The sequence below is a fragment of the Chanodichthys erythropterus genome, chromosome 4 (assembly GCF_024489055.1).
Source record: "Chanodichthys erythropterus isolate Z2021 chromosome 4, ASM2448905v1, whole genome shotgun sequence".
NCBI lineage: Eukaryota > Metazoa > Chordata > Actinopteri > Cypriniformes > Xenocyprididae > Chanodichthys > Chanodichthys erythropterus.
In genome coordinates this window covers 35789353-35816268 of record NC_090224.1, presented here as the reverse complement: position 1 = coordinate 35816268, position 26916 = coordinate 35789353, and the positions used below count along the sequence as shown (strand labels likewise).

Here is a 26916-nt window from a genome sequence, read left to right as displayed (position 1 = left end):
ATATATTATATCAATATATCATTTTAATTTCGACCATTTATTAGTTATCAGTCACAACATTTAAATAATTATTGGCATGTCGGTATTTGCCAAATTCTTAATATTGGTTCATCACTTTCACAAATAAGAAATTTCAGTGGTCTGATCTTCTGAGAACATTGTTGCACAACAACAATTTCATAAGACTTGTAGGGAAGCTAATGCAGCATAAAATTGGTTTTTGCTGATGTTAAAAAATGTCAGCTGACAAACAATTTCTCAACTTCATCATGTGACCAGCTAACGCAACCAATCACAGCCCAAAGACTTTCTTCCATGGGCTTTACATTGGAGTCCCAGCATCTCTTTTCACACACATACTTCATCATGGTCAAGCACTGCATAGCGATTCTCCTCACGTTTCTGTCTTTGACCAAAGCAGGCATCTGTGAGACCCTCCCTGGATCCTGCAGGATCGTGTGTGACCCTTCCTCAGATCGTTCACCTGACCGGAGCAATGGGTTGGTCATCCCTCTCACCTCATCTGCAGCAGGACCTCCTGGTCCACCTGGACCTCCAGGTAAAGCAGGTCCTCCTGGCGTAGCCTCAGGTGTAGGTTCCTCAACTAAGGGAGGTGTAGCATTCAGTGCTGCGCTGCAGGATGCCTTCAGCAAGAATGATGTGCTAAAGTTTAACGATGTGATAACTAATCTGGGAGCTGGTTATGACTCATCGACCGGAGCTTTCACCTGTAAAACTGGGGGAGTGTACTACTTCATCTTTCACATTGTGAAGACTGGCCAAAACCTGCGTGTGGACATGGTTCTTAATGACCAAACGGTGAGTTTACTTCATTAACATGAACCTTTTTGCAGGGATTTTCTAACAAAGGTTAACCAAGAATAATAAAATATAATATAAAGGCTACTCTATAATATTTAAGAAAATAAATACAAAGGCTACTCTCTGTAAAGACAGATATAGCGACTACTATTGAAAAGTTTGGGGTCAGTAAGATTTTTTAAAATGTTTTTGAAAGAAGTCTCTTCTGCTCACCAAGGCTGCATTTATTTGATCAAAAATACAGTAAAACTAGTAATATTGTGAAAACAATTTTTTTTCCTGTGATGCAAATCTGAATTTTCAGCATCACTACTCCAGTCTTCAGTGTCACATGATCCTTCAGAAATTTGCTGCTTAAGAAATATTTCGTATTATCAGTATTGTAGTTGTGCTGCTTAATATTTTTAATATGTAATATTTCAGGATTCTCTGAAGAATACAAAATTCAACAGAACAGCATTTTTAAAAAAAAAAAAAAAAAAAAAGTATTTTGCAGTAATATAAATGTCTTTTAAAGTCACTTTTGATCAATTTAATGTATCTTTGCTAAGTACAAATATATTAATTTCTTTTCTTTTTTTTTTTTTTTAAGTTAATTGCCAATGCACTAAACCAAAAGCAATATATTAAAATGCTGACTGGAAAATCTTTATATTAAGTTATTTTGAATTACATTTTTGAGTTTTTAAGTTTTCACTACTGAAACAATGTTTAAAAAGTTTAGCTTCAGGTTTCAATTCAATTAAAAATATATGTTTAAAAGCATAAATGTTTTTCAGTTTATTTCTGTTAAAAACTCACTTGATTTCAAACCAAAATGAAAAATAAAAAACAATACAATTATCTAATTTGGTTAATGTTTTAAAATGGTTTAACTGACAAATTAAGTTTGAAAGCCCTATACAAAATTATTTTTTAAATAAATTTTTTTTTTTTGCTGACCCCCTTGAGAAAGCTGCTGCCTTGTTGCTTTTGCAAAATGGCTGCTACATAATAAAATATTAATGATACACTTTTTGTCCAGTGTAATAAATGGATGATTTCTGATGTTGTGTGTTTTAGGTTGTGGCGAGTGCAGTGGCAGTGGACGTCCTGCATACAGATACTGCAAGCAACAGTGTAGTGTTGCAGCTGAAAGCCGGAGACCGGGTTTATATTCGGCTGAATAACAGTGAAATAGGCAAGAGGGACCCACAAAGCCGCTTCAGTTCCTTCGCTGGTTACCTGCTGTATGAGATCTGAGACTTAACATGATTCCTTTCTGCTTTAAATCCTTTCTGTCAGTTTGAAGGATGCGTCTTTGCATTCAGACTGTGCGTGTTTCCTTGAATAAAGAATGAACTCTCTGGCAATCTGCCTGACTGAGAATTTTCATTGAATGTTAAATCAATTCTTCCATTTTCTAAGGCCGAGACCTTGGCAAGAACTTCACAGGGCTCTGGCACTGATATTACGCTTGGACTTCAGGGACATTGAGGATGACACACTAAGTAACAACAGACATACACACTCAGCAACACCACCTCAGTCACTGCGTGTTAACAGCCCTGTCTCGCACAAAGCTCAGGGCTTCTGATCAGAGAACTGTGGGACAAAATTCAATCCTGGATTATTGAATTCACTTAATCTAGAGCAGAAATGAAAGTAATGCACTTAATATTTTTACACCCTTTAACTGCTGAATAAATATGGGGTGCAGTGCACTACTATGGAAGCTTGTTTCTGCCACAGAATAAAAAAAAATAATAATAATAATTCCCATTTTTTATATTACAATTTATAGTTACAAGTTTATAACCCACAATTCCTTTTTCTCGCAATTCCAAGATTATAACTCGCAATTCCAACTTTTTTCTCTCAATTCCAAGTAATTCTGACTTTATTCTCACAATTCCAAGTTTATAACTCGCAATTCCGACTTTTTTCTTGCAATTCCAAGTTTAAAACTTGCAACTCCATCTTTTTTCTCACGATCCCAAGTATATAACTCGCAATTCTGACTTTTTTCTTGCAATCCCAAGTTTATAACTCACAATTCCAACTTTTTTCTCGCAATTCCAAGTTTATAACTCGGAATTCTGACTTTTTTCTCGCAATTCCAAGTTTATAACTCGGAATTCTGACTTTTTTTCTCACAATTCCAAGTTTATAACTCGTAATTCTGACTTTTTTCTCACAATTCCGAGTTTATAACTCACAATTCCAACTTTTTTCCTCACAATTCCAAGTTTATAACTTGCAATTACGACTTTTTTCTTGTAATTCCAAGTATATAACTCGCAATTCCGACTTTTTTCTTGCAACCCCAAGTTTATAACTCACAATTCTAACTTTTTTCTCGCAATTCCAAGTTTATAACTCAGAATTCTGACTTTTTTTCTCACAATTCCAAGTTTATAACTCAGAATTCTGACTTTTTTCTCACAATTCCAAGTTTATAACTCGTAATTCTGACTTTTTTTCTCACAATTCCAAGTTTATAACTCGGAATTCTGACTTTTTTCTCGCAATTCCAAGTTTATAACTCGGAATTCTGACTTTTTTTCTCACAATTCCAAGTTTATAACTCGTAATTCTGACTTTTTTCTCACAATTCCGAGTTTATAACTCACAATTCCAACTTTTTTCCTCACAATTCCAAGTTTATAACTTGCAATTACGACTTTTTTCTTGTAATTCCAAGTATATAACTCGCAATTCCGACTTTTTTCTTGCAACCCCAAGTTTATAACTCACAATTCTAACTTTTTTCTCGCAATTCCAAGTTTATAACTCAGAATTCTGACTTTTTTTCTCACAATTCCAAGTTTATAACTCAGAATTCTGACTTTTTTCTCACAATTCCAAGTTTATAACTCGTAATTCTGACTTTTTTTCTCACAATTCCAAGTTTATAACTCACAATTCCAACTTTTTTCCTCACAATTCCAAGTTTATAACTTGCAATTACGACTTTTTTCTTGCAATCCCAAGTATATAACTCGCAATTCTGACTTTTTTCTTGCAATCCCAAGTTTATAACTCACAATTCCTACTTTTTTCTCGCAATTCCAAGTTTATAACTCAGAATTCTGACTTTTTTTCTCACAATTCCAAGTTTATAACTCACAATTCCAACTTTTTTCCTCACAATTCCAAGTTTATAACTTGCAATTACGACTTTTTTCTTGCAATCCCAAGTTTATAACTCACAATTCCGACATTTTTCTTGCAATTCCAAGTTTAAAACTCGCAATTCCAACTTTTTTTCTTGTAATCCCAAGTTTAAAACTCGCAACTCCAACTTTTTTCTCACGATCCCAAGTATATAACTCGCAATTCTGACTTTTTTCTTGCAATTCCAACTTTTTTTCTCACAATTCCGAGTTTATAACTCGCAAATTCTACGGAGCCCCGCACATGAAAAAATAGTTACCTCAATTTACTAAATTTACTGTGCATGATTTATAAATCAAGGGAACAAAATAGTAAATCGTGTGCACATTTTAGTAAATCGAGGGAACAAATTAATAAATCATGCGCATGTCCGGGGCTCCATACAATTCTGACTTTTTTCTTACAATTCCAGGTTTATAACTCACAATTCTGACTTTTTTTTCTTGCAATTCCAAGTTTATAACTCACAATGTTCTCAGAATTGTAAGATATAAACTCACAATTGCGAGAAAACAAGGCAGATTTGTGAGATAAAAAATACGCAATTAGTAAGTATTTTTATTCTGTGGCAGAAACAAGCTTCCATACAATACAGACAATAATTGAATTGTAAAAATTTTATTTTGTTCCTGAACACAAATCTAACAAATGACTTCAGCAGACTTACAAAACGTCTTTTTTGAACACATTTGATATTTTTAGTAATTTAGCAAGTTTCCCAAAATGAAGAAAATACACTAATTCTTAAAATAGCTTAATAAGTAAAAGCTACAATGTAAAAATACTTAGCCACTGTTTATGTTAATATATTTCTACATGTCATTTTTGTCTATATATTCAGAATTTCATATTTAAAACATTCATTTCATAATTTCTGCATAATTTCTGCAATTGTAATTACTGTGTAACTACATTTATGCCATTTTTGCTTAGCCCTATACAAAGTTTAACTGTGCCTTTTCATTATATTTGCTGGCATATTTGAAGTTTCTGTGCCGCCTTTGCAACATAAAGAGAGTATTCGACAATAATATAAGGTCTGTAATCAATTTTATTAAAATATTTACAAAGAACATCCCTTTAATAAATCTAAAAACAGAACAACCCTCTAAATTTCTGATATGTTGTTGTTTACCACAAATACAAAAAAAAAAAAAAAAAAAACTTAAAATGTGCTGTCAGAACAAAACTGAAATATCATAGAGCTAAAAAAGAGGTACTTCTAAGTGTAGTTTTTCCCAATTTTTACCTGTTCTTTCACCTACATCTTCATTAAAAGTATAAAGTGACATACATACAACATATTTGGTTTCTTTTCATTGAAATTAAAAATAAATCCTAAGCAAGTTGTAAGAAAATAACACAAAAACTCCAGTAATACATCATGGCCTAAAGATGAGTTCAGTGTCCAGAGTTGATGTCAGGCGTCAGTGCTTTTGGAGCTGAAGAGCGCTCGGAATTCCACACGCTGCCCAAAAAATGTTTATGAGCACACTTCATCATGGTCTTGTAAATATAGACTCAGATAATACTTCACACGGCTGAAAATTGCAATTGATCGGGGAGAGAATAATGTCTCTTCTGTATACTAATATTTAAACTGTCCCTCCTCGGCTCTGTGAGGAAAGGATTGCAAAGCAGAGCAAAATGTAGCAGACAATTATAGAAAAGCTTATCTCCATCACTCACACACACAAAAAATTTACTTACAAAAGTTAACACACGCACACAGGCACTTGATTAATCCAGCAGAAAGACATACACTGCAATAATCATTTTCTAAATCACTATTTTTGTCTTGTTTTCCAGCAAAAATAACTAAACATCTTCAAAACTAGTACATTCAAAAGTAAGCACATATTTCTGAGCATTAATCTAATCATATTTAATGAGATTTACATTTATACAAGAACATTGTTTTGCAGATGTGTCAAAAAATATAGTTTTAATATTCAGAAAATGGTCTTACAAAATGTTGCTTCTCAAGTAAATTCATCTTGATTTAAAGATTAGATATTTTACTGGCAAATGAGACAAAAATACAGATTAAGAACATGAATTTTTGTTGTAGTGTTCTTTGGCGCCCCCTGGCAAACAGCAAACGGCGCTCTCTTATCTCAGTCATGTCTTTTTTTATTTTCCAGTTTTTTTGGTCGTGTAGCAGACGTCAGCCAGTGGTCTGAATTTGGGGCCGAGAGTGTTCAAAAAGTCCATTGATTCCTGTTCGCCCAAAAGGCTACAACATCCCACAGAGCCTGCAAGAGAGCCCGCTCCCTCATTCCCATAAGTCTTCAGCAGGTCATCCGCGTACCGCCCCTCCTCCTCGTCTCCGAAATAAGCCAGTTTCTGTCACAAAAAAAGAGTCAAAATTAGGTCACATGAAAACATCTTCAGTGGGGCATGATATTACAATATTTTGAAATGTGAAATATGACTTTCCTGTGTAAATGAATGTGTAAGTAACATTACTTTGCTAATCAGATTATAATTTACAGGGATATTGCAAATTTTTGACAATACTATAATTAGTCGACCAAATGTTAGTCGACGAGAAGAGGCTTAGTCAAACAAATTTTAAAGTCGGTTAGTCGCAGAAAAAATAAATAAATAAATAAATCACAGCAATTGGCAAAGTCACATAGTCCATGATGAACAGATCACTAACACGGCGGTCCATGTGGTAATTACTGTATGTTGGGAAGGGAATCCAAACATTGGCCTATCGCTCTAATGTTAGACTAGATAAATGTGCAAAAGTAATCGGGTGAAGTGTAGAAGCTAGTACTGCGCTTACTGCATGATTTTTAACCCAACGTGCATTTCTATCTATAGGCGCATCCACTATACTAACTTCATATTTGCAGCCAACACTGACTAAGAATGCACTAGTTTGATACATTATTAAAGGGGACCTATTATGCCCCTTTTTACAAGATGTAATATAAGTCTCTGACATCCCTAGAGTGTGTATGTGAAGTATATATTAGCTCAAAATACCCCACGGATCATTTTTTATAGCATGTTTTAGCCCAAATTTTTGGGGGTGAGCAAAAACACACCGTTTTTGTGTGTGTCCCTTTAAATGCAAATGAGCTGGTGCTCCCGGCCCCCTTTCTAGAAGAGGGTGGAGCTTCGAGAGCTCATTCTCCAGCATACCAGTGTAGGACAGTTTGACAGAACTCCAGCAACAACAAAACAGGACAATCTCACGCATTGAAAATGTTAGAAACTGTCAGTGGCGGTGTTCAGCCTTACTGTATATGTTTGAACTCTGTGCTTCTCAGTCAGGGCTGTGTCTAGGCTAATAGGGCAGATTGTCACTGGTTGTGGGCGGGGCTTCTCCCAACAATGCCATCATCATAGGGGGGAATCTGAATCAGTGCGTGTGTCCACCAGAGCGTTTTTAGCCAGCTGAAAACGCTAGGCGCTCTGCTTAAAACGCCTGAGAGCGTTTCTGCAGCGTAGCGCTTTTTTTCCGTTGAGACGCTTTGTTGCTATGATACGGAATATCCGCGTCACTGTTACTTATAACTGATTTTGCAGGTAATTTGTTTCAGACTAAAAATGTTCACACAATGTGGAATTACTTGCTATGTATGTTCGGAGACCAGCAATATTAATTTCTCATCCATTTTGTTTCTGTTTGTTAATGTCGCTGTGCAGCAAGAATGTGACAGTTGGCCGGAGTTGTATTTGTCCCGCCCCTCCTCCACTCTGATTGGACGGCTGGCTAAAAAGTGACAGTGATGAGCGCAGCGTTTTACTCAAAGTTGAACATTTTTCAACTCGAGGCGACCAGTAAAAAACGCAGAGCTCTCAGCGCTTGTGCGTGAAAAAGACGCTCAGCGCCTCGTTACGCTCCTGGCGTTTAAAAAACGCGCAATTCCCATTGAAAACAATTGAAAAAGTACGCTAGTCGCTGGAAAAAACGCTTAGGTGGACACACGGCCTCAGTGCGTTTGAAGAGACTGCTTCTGATTTATGGGAATTATAAAAAAAAATGACTGAGTGGATTTTTACCATTACAGACAGGTTGTGAAGAAAGTGAATTTTGCATAATAGGTCCCCTTTAAAATGTTTAGGCCGTCTCCTTTGTTTTTGCACTAGGCGACTAGAAAAATCTTGGGGGCAGCCCTAATAATTACTATTTTAGTTGTTTAATTAATCATATGCATAGGTGAAAATTTCCTCATATATTATTGTTAACTTGATAAAAAATGTCATGTAAGTTTAGCTCACTCTGTCCAAGTAGCGTCCATTAGTTTTCCATGTGTCGAGAGCACTCGTATTTGAGAATTTCTGGAACACGGCGTTGCCATACAGGTTGTTATCATAGTGTCCGGATGTGTAGTACTTTTCTGTCCCAAAATCTTGAGTGGTGGTGTTGTACACGCCACCTCCCTGGATTAACTGCTGCCCATAACGTCCTGCAGTTGAGGTCACGTACTTAATGTCCATGCCGCCGCTCTGTAGTGACCCGTCCACTACATCTCCACCAGGAATAATCATCAAAGCTCCATCCTTCTAAAGAGAGAAGACATTTCACAAAAATATAGTTAAAGTCTTCTTGTGGTTTCTACGGAAGAGGATTAGGGCCAAACAATAATAAAAAAATAAAACCATCTCGAGATTAAAGTTGTTAAATTTCGAGAAAAAAGTTGAAATAAAATGTTGAGAATAAACTCATTAAATTACGAGAAAAAGAGTAGTTAAATTTCGAGACAAAAGTCGAGATAAAATGTTGAGAATAAAGTCATTAAATTACGAGAAAAAAGTCATTAGATTATGAGAACAAATTCGTTAAATTGAGAAAAAAAGTCGTTAAATTTCGAGAAAAAAAGTCGAGATAAATTGTTGAGAATAAAGTCGTAATTTAACGACTTCTTTCTCATAATTTAACGAGTTTATTCTCAACATTTTATGTTGATTTTTTCTTGAAATTTAACGAGTTTTTTCTCGTAATTTAACGAGTTTATTCTCAACATTTTATCTCGATTTTTTCTTGAAATTTTATGAGTTTTTCTCGTAATTTAACGAGTTTATTCTCAACATTTTATTTCGACTTTTTTCTCGTAATTTAACAAGTTTTTTCTCGAAATTTAACAACATTAATCTCGAAATGGTTTTATTTTTTTATTATTGCTTGGCCCTAATCCTCTTCCGTATTTTTCTCTGAGTAATTAAACCTTTTAAAAGGAGGTGATTATCTTACCACTTCTTCACCAGGAGCCTCAGTGTTGGATTTCAGCAGCATTCCTCCTGTTCCACTATCATCACTGATGTACAGCTTGTCTCTCTTTGTACTGCATATGAAGATGAGTAACAGACCTGATACGGCAAGAAAAACAACGGGCAGTGAGATATTGAGAGTGTGATCCAAATGTCTAAAGACTGCATTACAAATCTGATCACCATTTTTATTTAAACCTGAAGCCAAAAATATGTCAATTTTGAAAGATTTTGACATCAAATCAAGACAGAATGCCAAGAAATTCTGAAATCCATGTTAAAATTCCAATTGAACTCATTACTTAATTATGCTAATATATAAATCATATTTTTGTATATAGCACAAGCATTTGTATATAGTACCGTATATATACACAAAAGTTTATTTTATTCAGCAAGTATTCATTTATAATGTTATAAATGATTTCAATTTCAAATAAATTGTTCTTTTAAATGTTCTATTCATCAAAGAAATGAAAAAATATGTATCAACATTTCCACAAAAATATTAAGCATGACAACTGTTTTTAATATTGATAAGAAATGTTTCTTGAGCTGCAAATCAGCATATTAGAATGATTTCTGAAGAATCAGAAGAGTCACTGGAATAAATTACATTTTTAAAATATATTCATGTTCATATAGAAAACAGTTATTTTAAATTGCAAAAAATATTTCACAATATTCATATTTTTACCGTATTTTTGAACTATCTAAAATTCTATATATAAATATATGTTTATGTAAAAATATGCAAATAGATGTAAATGTGTTCATGGCCAGAAGGGGGCACTCACATAACAGTAGCAACAGCAGGCTAGAGAGCACCAAGGCAAGGATTCCCAAACTTCCCAAAGAGGTGGAGGCACTTCGAGCCCCACATACTCCTGCTCCATTTTCCTCTCTCTCACAGGAGCACACTCGCACATTCACGGTCTGCTCTTTCCCGATTCCCTGCAGATCCTTCACCAAGATAGGGACAGTATAGAGACCGTTTGGCATGACCACTGCCTGTTCCAGCACCACAGAGGAATCTAAATCAGAGGAGGACATGATGTCTGTGATCATACTGCAGCCATAATGCTTTCAGTTTATCAGCCTATTGCTATATTGAGGAATAATAACATAGAAAATGCTGATAAATCTAAATTTAAATCTGTATCCCCAGCCTCAAGAAACATCACTACCCTCTATTTTTACCTGTTTTGTCCTTCAGTTTCCACTTCCCATCATTCTCTGCTCCAAGTTCGAAAATGAAAGGAGTGGAGTAAGGTGGCTTGTCGAGGTCCACAGCTTCAACCAGAACTGAGCTCAGCGTATCACCCTTATTACAGATGACCAGGTCAGTACCCGGAATCACAGGCATGTTGTCATTGTCGTCTTCGATCTGGATGATTACCATCCCCTTTCCTATCTTCTTACCTGAGGAAAAAGAGATTCCAGTGAGTCTCATGTGACTTTAGGGACACATTGTCAGAATACAACTCCTGTATGGATGCACACCAAAGCAAACTTGATTATATGTCTTTAAAGACGTGAAAATGTCATCTTAATGAAAAAAAAAAATGTAATTGTGATGGCTTCAAACCTCACAAGTGCGACTGTCTCATAACTGGACTTTGTATCTCATAATTGCAAGTTTATATTTCACAATTGTGACATTGTTACAGCTACAGCTTCACATCTCACAACTGTGACTTACTTAAAACTGTGATATTATCTCACGATTGTGACTAAATATCCCAAAACTGCACTCTTATTTCTTGTAAATGACAACTTCATCTCAAAATTGCCAATCTCTTACAATTATTGCTTTACATCTCACCAATGCAACTTCTCATAACTGTGACTTTGTATCTCATAATTGCAACTTTATATTACTCAGTTGCGACTTTCTATCTCAAACTCGCAACTTTATATCTGACAATTGTGACTTACTCTGATCTCACTGATCTTACTTGATCTCACAATTGCAATCTAATTTCTTGTAACTGACACAACATCATCTCAAAATTGCCACTTTCTTACAATTATGGTTTCACATCTCACAATTGCAACTTTGTATCTAACTGCAACTTTATATTTCACAATTATGTCTTTCTAACAATCACAGCTTCCTGTCTTACAATTGAGATTTTCTCAAAATTGCGACTTTCTTACAATTATCTCACAATTGTGACTTTATATCTCAATCGCAATTTTATATCTCACAATTGAGACGTCACATCTCACAATTATAACTAGCTGTTTTACAGTGTCACAATGTGACTATTTCTTTATTTCAAAATCCCCCTTTTTAAACAAAGTTGTACATACATGCATACATTTGCGATCGGTTTCTAAAAACCTCTATTTCACAGCCCACCAATAAAATGAGGTCATCAAGCAGGAAGAACAGCCATTAGCAACCTACAGAAAAGCAACCTGATGACGTCCAGAGTTAAATGGCGAATAAGAGTTCAAGAGAGATGAATGTTCTAAACACTGAAGGTTGTTGAATGACATTACAGGAAGAGCTGGAGTACATGTTGTATCGGGTAGAACATGTTGATCATCAGAAAGAAAAAAATGTTACATCACCACCAAATATCCTGAAGAAATATTCTCAGAGACCTCAAGCTATTTCTACTCAACCACACCCAACCACATGATCTTTCATTAACAGCCAGAGAAAACACACACACACCTATTCATAGAACAAAATGGAACAATGTGTACTCACAAATACACAAACGTTTGAGTTCAGCACAGGTGTATGTTGTGCTGAATGTCCACAGGTTAAGTTAATGACTTAAAGAAGTAGTTCACCCAAAAAATGAAATTCTATCATCTCTTACTCTTCCTCAAGTTGTTCAAAACCTGTATGAGTTTCTTTCTTCTGTTGAACACAAAAGAAGATAATTTGAAGAATGTCAGTAACCAAAGAGTTGACTGACTTTCATAGTATTTTTTCTCTGCTATGGAATTCAGTGGTTACTGTCAACTGTTTGGTTACTCATATTCTTCAAAATATCTTCTTTTGTGTTCAACAGAAGGAATACATTCATACAGATTTGGAACAACATGAGGGAGAGTAAATGATGACAGAATTTTAATCCTCCAAGTTTTTTAATGGTTGTGAATAGGGGTGTGTGTCTTGAAGTAAAAAATAATGCATCCACCCATAAAAAAAGTAATCCATACTGCTCCAGGAGGTTAATAAAGGCCTTCTGAAGTGAAGCGATGCATTTTTGTAAGAAAAATATCTTTATAAATTCAAATATCTAGCTTCCGGTGGACGAACGTACGTAGAATGCGCAAGTTGATTTGCGGCGGAAGAGTATCCTTTGACCTGACGCACAACGAACGCGCAGGCGCAGAGGATAGAGCAAAACAAATCACTGGTTATATGTGTAAAATTATAATTTTTTTAAAGAGAAATGTCAATATAATTCGAGATAACAGAAGAGGAGCTTAAATTTGTTGCACAGCCCTATTTGTTAAAACCGTGAGAGGCGTCTAAGTTTACGATACTCCTACATCCTCCTTTATACATCATGTCAGAGGATTACTCATTTGGCGCAAGACGACTTGTGCATTCTGCGTAATTTATAAAGCTTTAAATATGGATATTTTTCTAACAAAAACACGTCGCTTAGCTTCAGAAGGCCTTTAATTTTTAAATATATCTCTGATTTTGTCCGTCTGAAAGAAGATAGTCATGTACACCTAAGGATGGCTTGAGGGTGAGTAAATCATGGGATAATTTTCATTTTTGGGTGAACTATCCCTTTAAGTTTCATTCAACTATGTGACAAAGTCCAGACTCACTCTCATCCACTGCTCTGATGGTTATGTTGTACTTGTCGTCGTGGACCAAAGGTGATTCTCGGTCTATAGTATTGGATGTTTTCAGTTCTCCAGTGTTCTCCACCACAGTGATCCAGTTACCTGGGTCAGTCATCTTATAGTACCTTAAACATAGATAGAATAGAAAAGTGAGAAGACGGTATACATTATCATACTACACTGAGGTTATATTGTATATATAGGGACACTATACATAAAGGATTAGTTGACTTCAGAATTAAAATTTCCTGATAATTTACTCAACTCCATGTCACCCAAGTTGTTTATGTCTTTCTTTCTTCAGTCGATGCATTACGAGATGGAAAGGTCACGCGTGACGTAGGCGGAAGTACCGATCCATTGTCTACAAAGTGATTGTGCACAGACTAAGCTAAACGTCCTTTACAAAAAAGGTAAAACAACGATGTCGGGCGATTTTGAAGTTGGAGGAGAACGTAATTACGTAATTCCAACGTAATTATGTAATGCGTGGCACATCGCAGAGCAGTTTGTGGTTAAAAAATATATAAATTGTTTTTTTTTTTTAGAAAATGGCCGATCGTTTCACTAGATAAGACTCTTATTCCTCATCTGGGATCATGTAGAGCTCTTTGAAGCTGCACTGAAACTGACATTTGGACCTTCAACCCTTTGAACCCCAGTGAAGTCCACTATATGGAGAAAAATCCTGGAATGTTTTCCTCAAAAACCTTCATTTCTTTTCGACTGAAGAAAGAAAGACATGGGGGGAGTAAATTATCAGGACATTTTAATTCTGAAGTGAACTAATTCTTTAAGGTGGTTTTCAAATTAATTTCTTTGGGAGCATTTACATTATTAGATATGTTCTTGCGTGTCTTCAAAAGCCGCTAGTCAGAGCGCAACAGAACAGAAGATCAAAGACCAAATGAATGTGTATGGTGGTGCTTTAAAGAGAATTATTTAGCTTAAAACAAAACCCAGATCATCATCAGAGAACATACTTTATGCCATTGCTGCTCTTGGTCTCTGGGTCCAGAGCTTTATAGGTTCCAATGACGGTTCCATTGGGAACGTTCTCCTTGACTTTGAGATATAGAATGCCAGGGTTGAACTCTGGTCCTTCATCTTCATCTCCCACACTGAGCTCGAGTGGCACAGAGAGCCAGGTCGCGTCAGTCCCAACCAGTGGAACCTCATTACGGGCAGTAATTTCCAGATTCACCACTGGAGTTTTTTCAAAATCCAATCCCTGAAAGGAGAGTAGAGACCTACGTTGAGAACCTAATCAAGCACATCTACACAAAACGTGAAGAGCCGTCAAAAGCTCTGCCTTGAGAGAAGGACCTGTTTTTGCCTGCCTGGTGGATGTACTGTGTATAACAGGGTGTGGTTGAACTGCACAAACATATCCAACAGACAAGCATTTTCACACACAGCTCTAAAAGGGTGAGCTAATCTGCAAAGCTGCTATAAATAAAACCAACACAACCCTGTCAGAGAGTGAACGAGAGGTCTCAAGATAATGACTATGACCCTCAGTGAAAGCTATTGCAACATGAACTTACTAGCAAAGTGCAAATTCTGCAAAATCAAGGACATCTGGGGTTTATTTCTTGCTAAAAATGTTATTTGTCAGTAACTTTCTCTACAGACTGTTAATTTAATTAATAAAAACATTCACCTTTATGACATACAGAAGCCCCTCGTTGGTTTTGGGGTCTGTCTCCATCCTGAACTGTCCACTTTCATTTCCCTTGGTGACCTCAAACAGGGCCTTCCAGTTGGGGGTGTTCACCAAATCCTTGTCTTCCACTGGGATCCTAGTAACTAGCACATTTTCTTGGTTCTCCTGGACTTTAGCTTTGTACTGTTTCAAAAAAATAACATAGATTAATTCTTTAAAAATCAAATACCACACCTCATGGCATGTAGCCTAAAATGACATTCAGTGCTGTTTTTGATGTGTTTAGTAGTTTACTTGTTTTGTTATATTGCTGTATAGACAATAAAAGGGACTTACCAACTTCTCTTTAAAGGTGGGAGGGTTATCATTAACATCTGTGAGAGTAATCACAACTATTCCTCTGTTGAAGAGCCCTTTAGGAGCGCCGTCCATATCTCTGATCTCTATGTTAACAGAGACTTTGTCCTGAGCCTGAGTTGGAGGAACAAAAAACATTTACATTTGTGGTACAGTATTCCCAGACTGTACCCAGTACATCTGAAAATACAACACGGTAGACGCAACAGCAATCCTTTAACACACTGACACATGGATCTATTAAATGACAGAAAAAATACCTCTCTGTCTAAGGTGTTGGTTTTAGCGGTCAATACTCCGGTAGAAGGATCAATAGAGAACATGTCGGTAGCGTTAAGCAGAGTAAACTTGATCTTGGTGTGGAGGGTATTTGCCAGATCTTTATCTGTGGCATTCACTTTTCCTATAAAAGTACCTGAAAAACACAATATAAATATACATAAATAAATATACTATACTATATTTCACTGTCAGTATACTGGTTCATTTTCATTTACTGCATTTCTCATATATATGTATAAATTCAGTATAAAGATAACGAAGCTTATATTGTGTAAAATCATTTTAATTAGCTGAAATAAAGATAAAATAATATAATTTAATTAATGAATAAATTTTTTTTAAATGTTTCCTTGGCAACTAACTAATATGACTTTTATAAATTAAAAAAAAAAGTTTACGTAGAACTGAAGTACTAAAATGACTTTTGTTGAAATAATTTTAATGTACTCAAATTACTTATAAAGTACAAAAATTGATCAATCTTAAATAAAAATAAAGTAAATAAAAATTAAATTAAAACACTGCAAAAAAAAAAAAAAAAAAAAAAGATTTTCTTATTTAGTATTTTTGTCTTGTTTCCAGTCTAAATATCTAAAAATTCTTAAATTCAGATGCTTTTATTGGATAAGTTGGAAAAGGATAGTTTTTTTTAAAAAGAAATATAAAAAAATACAAAATCAGATAAAGTTACTAGAACGTAGTGATTAAAAAAAAAAAAAAAAAAAAAAAATTTAAAATATGAATTAATACTATAATGGTATATAAATGATACTAAAACACCACTCATTGTGACATTATTTTCAGGACTATAAATATTTTACCTGCCAATTCTTATATGCATTTTGGCATATTTATTTACTTCTTTAATTTTACCATTCACATTATTTTCAACAATGATTCTCTATTACTGTATTACTGATCTATTACTGTAATACAGTTTTTTTTACTGCATTACAGTAAAACAATATGGTTATACAATGGATATTTTTATTAAAATCAACAAATTAAAGGTGGTAAAACAAATACTACAATGATGTATAAGTACTACAGAGTGTTATACTATTTTTTTTTTACATTACATTAATGAGTATATAAGAGTATATCACCTTTTTTATATTACAGTGATGAGAATTGTTATGAAAATAATGCAAACAATTAAAAAAAAAAAAAAAAACAGGCTTCACATAATTTCTAAAATATTATTTCCTATTTCTAGCTTTTGATTTTGGTGTGATGTCCAGTATGACCTGGACTTGATAGGTGAAAAAGTCTCTTTACCTGCCCTGCACCGTTCTTCTACAGTGAACACACGACCTCCTATGAACTCTGGGGCGTTGTCATTCTTATCCTCCACAATCACAGTGATGGGCAGATTTTCATCAACTTCCCTGCCATTTTGGTCATACACACGAGCGATAAACTACAACAAGAGAGACAAGAGAAGAAGACATAATGCTGTAATCATACTCCAAACCAGCTGGTGCACCATTCTCTGTATAAGGCCTGTCATATAGAGCCTCACTTTGAATTCGGGGTACTGCTCACGGTCGACGGCCCGGGTCACTCTCAGCATGCCAGTTTCCTTGATGAGAATGAAAAGACCGACAGGTTCTGTCGTAACACCTTGCCCACTGATCTCATAACGCACTGTGTAATTAACAGAGGAATCAGACGCAATCTGTGAAGAGACACACAACAATGTATAGTCAGCAAAACAACAGGAAGTATAACAAAAGGTCAAACTGAGATCAAGGAAGGGAGGAAGGAACGGGAAGGGAGTGATAGAATGACTAAAGTAGAGAAGTCACTCAGTCTCACCATCTCCAGATCTTTTGGGAATGGAGGGCTGTCATTTTCATAAAGAGTAAAAGGCAACGGTCTCCATCTTCTCTTAATGCGTTTGTGAGCCACACTGCTGGACTTCTGAGGTGCCTGAAGCCAGGACATATAGAGAGACATTACTTATGCTGCTGATCCAGATCATATGGATTATGGTTATGAATTACAAACTGTAGTTTTACCTCATTTTTACAGGACAGGATAACGTCCACCCTCCAATCCAAACCTCTCTCATCGTGCACCAGCACAGAAAACCGCTTTGTTGTAATCACCAAACCACGAACGGTGACAATGGTTCCGTCTGTATTTACAGCGAAGTCAGGGTCACTGGAAGTAAAGGTCACGGGCTTGGCCGCACAGCCTTTGAGGGTCACTGTGAAAAAATAGTAACGTCAGATAATTATTCCACAGATAAACCTCATGTCTTTCCAAAACCATTGTTTGAATCTATTGATTGTTGTTTTTGTTTGTCACCAAATATCAATGAATCGGTACTAAAGCTTTTAAGCTTCAAAAAGGACGCAGCATAAAAGTATCACCATTGTTGTTACTGTTAACTAAAACTATTAAAAATATTATTATTAAAATAATCATTTGGTAACACTTTACAATAAGGTTCATTAGTTAACTACATTAGTTAACATGAATAATAATGAACTGCACTTCTACAGCATTTATTAATCTTTGTTAATGTTAATTTCAACATTTACTAATACATTATTAAAATCTTCTTAACATTAGTTAATGCACTGTGAACTAACATGAACAAACAATGAACAACTGTGATGGTTTACTAATCTGTAAGATTAGTAAATACAGTAACAAATGTATTTCTCATGGTTAGTTTATGTCAGTTAACACATTAACTAGTGTTTAACTAATGAACTTTATTGTAAAGTGTTACCAATAATGTTAATAAATTATAACTATTATTAAAAACTGTTATTAACGTATAATTACACTATTAATTATTATTAAAAATGAACTATTGTTAATTGAAATAAAGCTGAAATACAATAAAATAAATATTAGATAAAAATTAGATGATGCCAACTAAATTAAATTTTAAATGAGTACTAAATTTACTAAAATTTAAATAAAAACAAATTAAAAGTAAAAAGAAACAAACAAAAAGTAATACAAATGACAAAAGCACAATAAAAGAATTATGAAAACATTAAAATTAAAAGGAAAATTGAAACTACAAAAACAAATGAAAATTCAAAATATTAATGAATACTGTAACAGTATATAAGTCATGATGATGCTATCATAAAACAATATTTCAAGTCTTTCGAAGCAACATGATAGTTTTTTTGTGAGAAACAGATGTCATTTTGTCAGTATTCACTGATAAGCTTCCCATTTAGATGACCTTTCATTTTCATGTGACTTTTGTGATACTTTTATGCTGCTTTGGAGGGCCTTTTTTGTTCTAAGGAAAAAAGAAAATCTCTTGGGAGTGTTTGGAGTGACATGAGGATGAGTAAATTGTTTTACCATGAATTAAGCAGAACTTGATGAAACGGTTATGTTATGTAGCTCAAAGGGTTAGTTCACCCCAAAATTAAAATAATGTCATTGATTACTCACCCTCATGTTGTCCCACACCCATAAGACTTTTGTTCATCTTCAGAACACAAATTAAGATATTTTTGATGAAATCCGATGGCTCAGTGAGGCCCCCATTGCCCGCAAGATAATTAACACTTTCAGAAAGCTACTAAAGATGTATTTAAAACAGTTCATGTGACTACAGTGGTTCAACCTTAATGTTATGAAGTGACGAGAATACTTTTTGTGTGCCAAAAAAAAAATAACGACTTTATTCAGCAATATCTAGTGATGGGTGATTTCAAAACACTGCTTCATGAAGCTTTATGAATCTTTTGTTTCGAATCAGTGGTTTGAAGTGTGTATCAAACTGCCAAAGTCACGTGATTTCAGTAAACGAGGCTTTGAAATTGACACTGAGACATCTGATTTGATCAAAAACATCTTAATTTGTATTCTGAAGTTGAACGAAGGTCTTATGGGTGTGGGACAACATGAGGGTGAGTAATTAATGACAGAATTTTTGGGTGAACTAACCCTTTAAGTTCTCAGGTGACACCAGCCCCTAGTTTGGCTGTGCCGTGAGGGCTGACGGAAAAATCACTGAGCTTGAGTTGATGCAGATAATATTAACTTTTATTTTATTGTCAACAAAATATTAAAAACATATATTAGGGTGTGGAAATGTCTAATAAGCCAATAAGTGCTCCTCTGCAGCATCTACTACAGTGGTAATTTATCGTCTTTTTTTTTTTTTTTTTTCCAAATAAGTGTTTGCTTTCCTACAACGTGAAACCTTTAGTTTTAAAAATGGGGACAAACTATGAAGGATGAACAAATAATGTTTTGGACATCACATTAAAAAATACCTTCAAACTGGTCAATATTTAAAGCTTTGAAGTGCTAGGAAAAGTTGTGTGAAGCACTTAAAAGCACTCGAAAACATTAGACCATTTCTGCCACAAGGTATTTCTGTTAGTGGCACAATGTTTATCATGGTTTCCAGATTACACGTGCACTGTGAAAAAAAAGAAAAGCGCTTGAATTCACTGCAGAATTTTTAACATCGCTGTGAAATCTTGTAAGAAGCATTTAGGTTAAATTTCAAATTCTCTGTTAAACCACAGACATCAGATCAAACAGCGTCCACAGAGGCACTGTTTGATCTGATATATGTGGTTTATCAGCTCCAACGAGTTGATCAAATGCATGTTGCAATGACGTCACGGGACATGTCTAAACCCAAAATCTGCGAGCTCCTCCGAATATTGCAAATCAAGCAATCTTGCAATAAATTCAGCAATCGAAGAATCAGGAAATCCTGGAGTGACTGATATAAGTAATAACGCTATCATAAAGTCTGCTGAAGCAACATTATAGTTTTTCATGAGAAACATGACATTTCATCATTATTCACTGATAATCTTCACATGTAGATGACATTTCATTTTCATGTGACTTTTGTGATACTTTTCTGCTGCTTTGTGTCCATTTAAAGGTCCTTTTTTGTCCCTAGTTTGGCTGTGCCGTGAGGGCTGACAGAAAATCACTGAGCTTGAGTTGATGCAGATAATATTAACTTTTATTTTATTGTTAAAAAATATTAAAAACATATATTAGGGTGTGGAAATGTCGAATAAGCCAATAAGTGCTCCTCTGCAGCATCTACTACAGTGGTAATTTATCGTCTTTTTTTTTTTTTTTTTTTCCAAATAAGTGTTTGCTTTCCTATAACGTGAAACCTTTAGTTTTAAAAAATGGGGACAAACTATGAAGGATGAACAAATAATGTTTTGGACATCACATTAGAAATTACATTCAAACTGGTCAATATTTAAAGCTTTGAAGTGCTAGGAAAAGTTGTTTGAAGCACTTAACCCTCATGGATCTGAGGATTTTTGGGGCCCTGGAGAAGTTTTGATATGCCCTGACATTTGTGCTTTTTTCAGTTGTTCATAAACATATTAATGTGTCATTACACTGTATTCAGCACAAACTAGGCTACAATAATATGTGAGGAACATGTATGTACATGTTTGTATTTTTGAAGGAATAACGTTTATGCGTGGTTATTGAAAAAAACAAAAAACTTAAGTCACTGAAATAAAGCCAAAAAATATATATTAAATCTGAATCTGTGTTCACAAGACTTGTGGGTATTGGAGGTTGTAGACTAGAGTTTTTGCTTCAAAATGAGGTAAAAATTATGCTGCCTGCTTGTTCATATAAAACAATAGAGAGATTTAAATTTTCTAAAACATCTTTGGTCAAGAAACACAGTATGCGTGGAGGTGTAAATAATCATGAATAATGGGAGATTTACACCTTAGAAGACAAAAGAATCACATAAAGAGCTCTAATGACCTGCATAAATAATGAGCTCTTTCAGTCAGGTAGGCTGTGAAAAAACACTCTGTGATCATATCTTAGCTCATCATGGTGTAAATCAAACATCATGATTTATCAGATTACACATGCGCTGTGAAGAAAGCGCTTGAATTCACCGCAGACTTTTTAACATCGCTGTGAAATCTTGTAAGAAGCATTTAGGTTAAATTTGTCACAGAATTCTCTGTTAAACCACAGACATCAGATTAAACAGCGTCCACAGAGGCACTGTTTGATCTGATATATGTGGTTTATCAGCTCAAACGAGTTGATTAAATGCATGTTGCGATGACGTCACGGGACATGTCTAAACCCGAGCTCCTCCGAATATTGCAGAGTTTGCTTGATTTTGCGATAAATTCAGCCATCGAAGAATCAGGAAATCCTGGATGGACTGATATAAGTAATAACGCTATCTTAAAGTCTGCTGAAGCAACATGATAGTTTTTCATGAGAAATACATGACATTTCATCATTATTCACTGATAATCTTCACATGTAGATGACATTTCATTTTCATGTGACTTTTGTGATACTTTTCTGCTGCTTTGTGTCCATTTAAAGGTCCTGTTTTGTTCAAAGGAAGGATGAGTAAATTCATTTTTGGGTGAGAAAATTGTTTTACTATGAATTAAGCAATGTAACTATTATGTTATGTAGCTTAATTAACTGTATCAGCTGAAAGAAAAGCTTCATCTGTACTAAGTCAGACAAGGTCAGTTCATGTTATTCAGATCAAAAGAATTAGCGAAACCACAAATCTTACATTCTTCCGTGCCCTCAGAGATGACATAACCCGCGGGCAGTCTCTTAGGAACCTGAGCAAGAACAGGCCTCAACTCACAAGACTCAGTGTTCTGAAACACCACCTGAGGGAGGAAAAGAAAGTGAGTTAGAGGGAGAATAAAATGAAGCATCACATTCCACATTGTAATTGAGCAAAAGTCTCAGTGATGGTTCTGCATGTGTAAACAGCAATTATGAAGCTTAAAACATGACTTCCAATTCTAAAACATCAGAATCATTATAATTGTCAATGAAACTTAAGATCACAAGAAAGAACTAAAAATATTGATTATATACAGTGGCATGAAAAAGTATGTGAACCCCTTTGCAGAATATGTGAAAATGAGAATTATTTTAATAAAATAAGAGGGATAATAAAAAATGCATGTTATTTTTTGTTTAGTACTATCCTGAGTAAGATATTTTACATAAAAGATGTTTGCATTTAGTTCACAAGACAAAACAATAGCTGAATTTATTAAAATAACCCCATTTATAATATGTGAACCATTGATTCTCAATACTGTGTGTGGTTACCTGATGATCCAAGACTGTTTTTATGTTTTGTGATGGTTGTTCATGAGTCTCTTGTTTATTCTGAGCAGTTAAACTGAGCTCTGTTCTTCAGAAGAATCCTCCAGCTCCTGCAGATTCTTCAGTTTTCCAGCATTTTTGCATATTTGAACCCTTTCCAGCAGTGACTGTATGATTTTGAGATCCATCTTTTCACACTGAGGACAATTGAGAGACTCAAACTCAACTATTAAAAAAGGTTCAAAAATTCACTGATGCTCCAGAAGGAAACACGATGCATTAAGAGCCGGGGGGTGAAAACTTTTGAATTCAAATATCAAGGTAAATTGTACTTAATTTTTCTGCCGGGAAACATGCAAGTATCTTCTGTTGGTTCCAAAGGGCAGTACTAAATGAAAAACAATGATATTTAAAAAAAAATATGAAATAAGAATAAGAAGAAATTGTGACATCTTCATCCTGTTCAAAAGTTTTCACCCCTGACTCTTAATGCATCGTGTTTCCTCCTGGAGCATCAGTGAATGTCACAGTGAATCATTCAGTCACTGCTATAAAGGGTTCAAATATGCAAAAATGTTTGAAAACTGAGCTGGAGGATTTTTCTGAAGAACAGAGCTCAGTTTAACTGCTCAGGACAAACAAGAGACTCATGAACAACCATCACAAAACATAAAAACAGTCTTGGATCATCAGGTAACCACACACAGTATTGAGAATCAATGATTCACATACTTATGAATGGGGTTATTTTAATAAATTCAGCTATTGTTTTGTCTTTTGAACTAAATGTAAACATCTTTTATGTAAAATATCTTACTCAGGACAGTACTAAACAAAAATAACATGCATTTTTTATTATCCCTCTTATTTTATTAAAATAATTCTCATTTTCACAGATTCTGCAAGGGGTTCACATACTTTTTCATGCCACTGTACTCTACAACTTAATGCTGTAATGTACTGTGATCGGGTTACACTGCAAAAATAAGTACCTTATTCACTTGTTTTACACAGAAAACAAATGCGTAATGTGAATTACCACCTCTGTAGCTTGTTACGTTCATACCTAAACAGCTACATGGTATGAAGGCATCACATGTGACAAACCGAACAATCAATGGCATTAATCAAGAATGACATGTGACTAACATAGATATAATAGAACATAGCTAAACAATTGAGAACAAAACCAGCATGAAGAAAAAAGTACTCCACATGCTGCTCGATGGCATTCGCTCTCATTTCATGTGGTCATGTTATGGGTTTCGGACAGATATCAGCTTCATCTTATCTGGAAATCTGCCTAATCTGTCCAGTGAAACCTATAGACGTACAGACTTGAAAATATGTACGAATGAATTTTACTTTAGTAGAATGCTGAAGTGTTTACTGTTCATGTGTCTTTTACTGATGCAATAAAAAGATGTCATTCAAACATGCAGGAAATAAAATGTGACTTGTGTTTTTACTATAGTGTATACTACAATATCAGGAAATCAATGAAAACTTTCAATTGGGTTTTAGAGGAATTATCACTAACAAAAATTGACACGCCATGGACATTGTTTCAGTTAAATAAATGAGAAACATTAAAGGGTTAGTTCACCCAAAAATGAAAATTATGTCATTAATTACTCACCCTCATGCCGTTCCACACCCGTAAGACCTTCGTTAATCTTCAGAACACAAATTAAGATATTTTAGTTGAAATCCGATGGCTTCGTGAGGCCTCCATAGGGAGCAATGGACACTTCCTCTCTCAAGATCCAGTAATGTACTAAAAAAATATTTAAATCGGTTCATGTGAGTACAGTGGTTCAATATTAATATTATAAAGCGACAAGAATATTTCGCCAAAAAAAACTAAATAACGACTTATTTAGTGATGGCTGATTTCAAAACACTGCTTCAGGAAGCATCGGAGCAAAGATGAATCAGTGTGTCGAAACTGCTGTTTGGAGTGCCACAGTCACGCCATTTCAGCCGTCGGCAGTTTGACATGCGATCTGAATCATGATTCGATACACTGATTCATTGATGTTTCATGAAGCAGTGTTTTGAAATCAGCCATCACTAAATATGTCATTATTTTGTTTTTTTGGCACTCAAAAAATATTCTCGTCGCTTTATAATGTTAATATTGAACCACTGTACTCACATGAACTGATTTAAATATGTTTTTAGTACATTAATGGATCTTGAGAGAGGAAGTGTCCATTGCTCCCTATGGAGGCCTCACAGAGCTATCGGATTTCAACTAAAATATCTTAATTTGTGTTCTGAAGATTAATGAAGGTCTTACGGGTGTGGAACGGCATGAGGGTAAGTAATAAATGACAGAATTTTCATTTTTTGGGTGAATTAACCCTTTAAATAATCTGCTTTGTGACCAGTGTGGTAACACCTTTCTCATTAATCAACATTAGACATCAGTGAGCTGTATGAATGAATGAAGACATCTACAATAGCACTACTGACTCTTCAAAACAAATTCATGAAATGTATATATTTGAAGTTATGGATGATACTAAGTAAACCTAGTATCACGACCGTTTGGTGGAGGAAAAACCAATCAATCAGACTATTCAAATGCAGATAACTAAGTAGTGAGTACTTCATTATTCTATAGTAGTAAGAGCTTTACTATTCAAAACTGCTAATGTTCAAGCAGCTTCATCCCTTTGAAATACACATCACACAATTTACCAATAGCTAACCCACCTAAATAATTTCCAAAGAGTGTAAATATATAGCCATTCATAATGTCTTACTATCAACACTGGAGAACACTTTATTTGAAAATAAACCATGGTAACCTTTCAACCAAATTACCATAGTACTAAAGTTATTTACTACAATAAAACGTGATCACATGGTATTAACCACAACTGTCATGACAAAAAAAAAAAAAATGAAATAATAAATACAGAAATGTTCTAAAATCTGAAGAAATCATTATTTTATTAATTATTTTTGTTTTCCAGTAAAAATAATTAAACATGCTTAAAGTTAATATACATTTGAGAAGAAAACTAAAACTTTTGACTGTATATTTGACTCTATATCTTGTTTTAAGAATACATTTTTGTCTATTTTACTTGATATTATATATTGGCAGTGTAATAGGGAGACCTGACGGGAACTATGGTTATGGTTACCAAGGTAAATTCGGCAAGGATACTGTAGGAATTCAGGTAGGCCCACAACAGACTTAACGTTATATGTCCTAAAAATAAGACATTAACTTCTACACAACAAAAGGAACTTACCAAAGTAAGGAGCCAGACCGCGAACAGCGCGCGTTCATACATCCTGTTGTGTGTGTATGTGGTCTGCAGTAGTTGAATTTCTCTGGACTCCTCCACACTGCGTGTACCTCACAGAAGAGCTCGGATAAAGTCCTGTGGGCGCGGTGCGGCTCTCATGCCATTGAAGTCTTTAATATGGGTGTGGCATCGCCTCAGCCTCTCGCTTTATGAATCAATAGGGCTGAATTGGAGTCTTGAGTAAACTAAACAGGTTAAACTTTACTTTGTCCCTGACTTCCTTAGCTTGGGAAGCTCTGGTCGGCTTAGACTCCACCCCAAACTGGCCCTTGAAACTCCCTCGGAGTTGGTGGGTGTGTGACAGAGAGAGGGAGGGAGGTTATACTTTAACAGAACAGACTTTCACCTGTTATACCATCTGACTTTTCAGACATGATTAATGCATGACACAATTAATCTCCATCTCTTTGGGTGGAGTGCAGGAGGTACTCATGATTATACAGAAAGTCATCATCACATTTACACATCCAGTAAAAGAAACTCTTTTTTTAAGTTTTGCAATCACCTGTTAAGTCCATTAAAAAGATAATAAAAAAACAACAACTTTCCAGCTTGAAACCGCACACCTTTTTCACGTGGGAAGTGATTTATTCATTTTAAATTATTACCTGGTCAAGTTTTTATGGCTCTGTATGTCCACTGACTTCTGTCTGACCGTGTGTCTCAATCAGCTCCCTAGTTCAGTAGTCAGGGCACTGATCAGGGTATCAGCCACATTCACTTTCATTATATACTGATTCACGACGGGAGCTAGGGAGCTGATTGAGACGAAAGGTGATACTGTGGTGCATTATGCCTTAAAAAAGTGAAAATATGTAACCTGGTGACTTTAAGCATGCAGAGTCTTTAAATAGGAGGAATCGGAGGAGACGGGGTGTAAAACACGTAGAAAATGAAAAGGACACGGTATGTTTCACTTCAACCAAACTCTTGAAACACTGATAAGAGAGTGACTCAGGCTGAACAAATGAATGAGAGAGACTCGAGAGAGCTTCTAAAACATTATAAAACGTGTTCAAATAATGATACTATCATGTGCTTTCAATATTGTGCAATTGATTTTTAAAGCATTAGAGGCTCAAATCCTGTTTTGTTGTACAAATATAAGATAAGTGAGATAAATTATTAGGCACGTCCTGATTTTGCTGA

General features: G+C 35.0%; 2 protein-coding genes across 2 annotated transcripts; one reads left to right on the top strand and one right to left on the bottom strand.

The window, feature by feature from the left end:
* Positions 1–331: 331 nt before the first annotated feature.
* Positions 332–4437, top strand: c1ql1 (complement C1q like 1). Its single transcript, XM_067384846.1, has 2 exons — positions 332–819; positions 1885–4437. Exons 1-2 carry the CDS (start codon positions 367–369, stop codon positions 2062–2064), a joined length of 633 nt encoding a protein of 210 aa, XP_067240947.1. The 5' UTR covers positions 332–366; the 3' UTR covers positions 2065–4437.
* Positions 4438–4470: 33 nt separating this feature from the next.
* Positions 4471–26012, bottom strand: dsc2l (desmocollin 2 like). The gene is made up of 16 exons (XM_067384845.1): positions 25711–26012; positions 21888–21990; positions 17362–17552; positions 17159–17272; positions 16863–17018; positions 16619–16760; positions 15319–15473; positions 15038–15172; positions 14699–14884; positions 14019–14266; positions 13018–13160; positions 10408–10629; positions 10005–10241; positions 9191–9306; positions 8218–8502; positions 4471–6324 (listed from the first exon to the last, which is right to left on the bottom strand). Exons 1-16 carry the CDS (start codon positions 25750–25752, stop codon positions 6112–6114), a joined length of 2688 nt encoding a protein of 895 aa, XP_067240946.1. The 5' UTR covers positions 25753–26012; the 3' UTR covers positions 4471–6111.
* Positions 26013–26916: the final 904 nt, after the last annotated feature.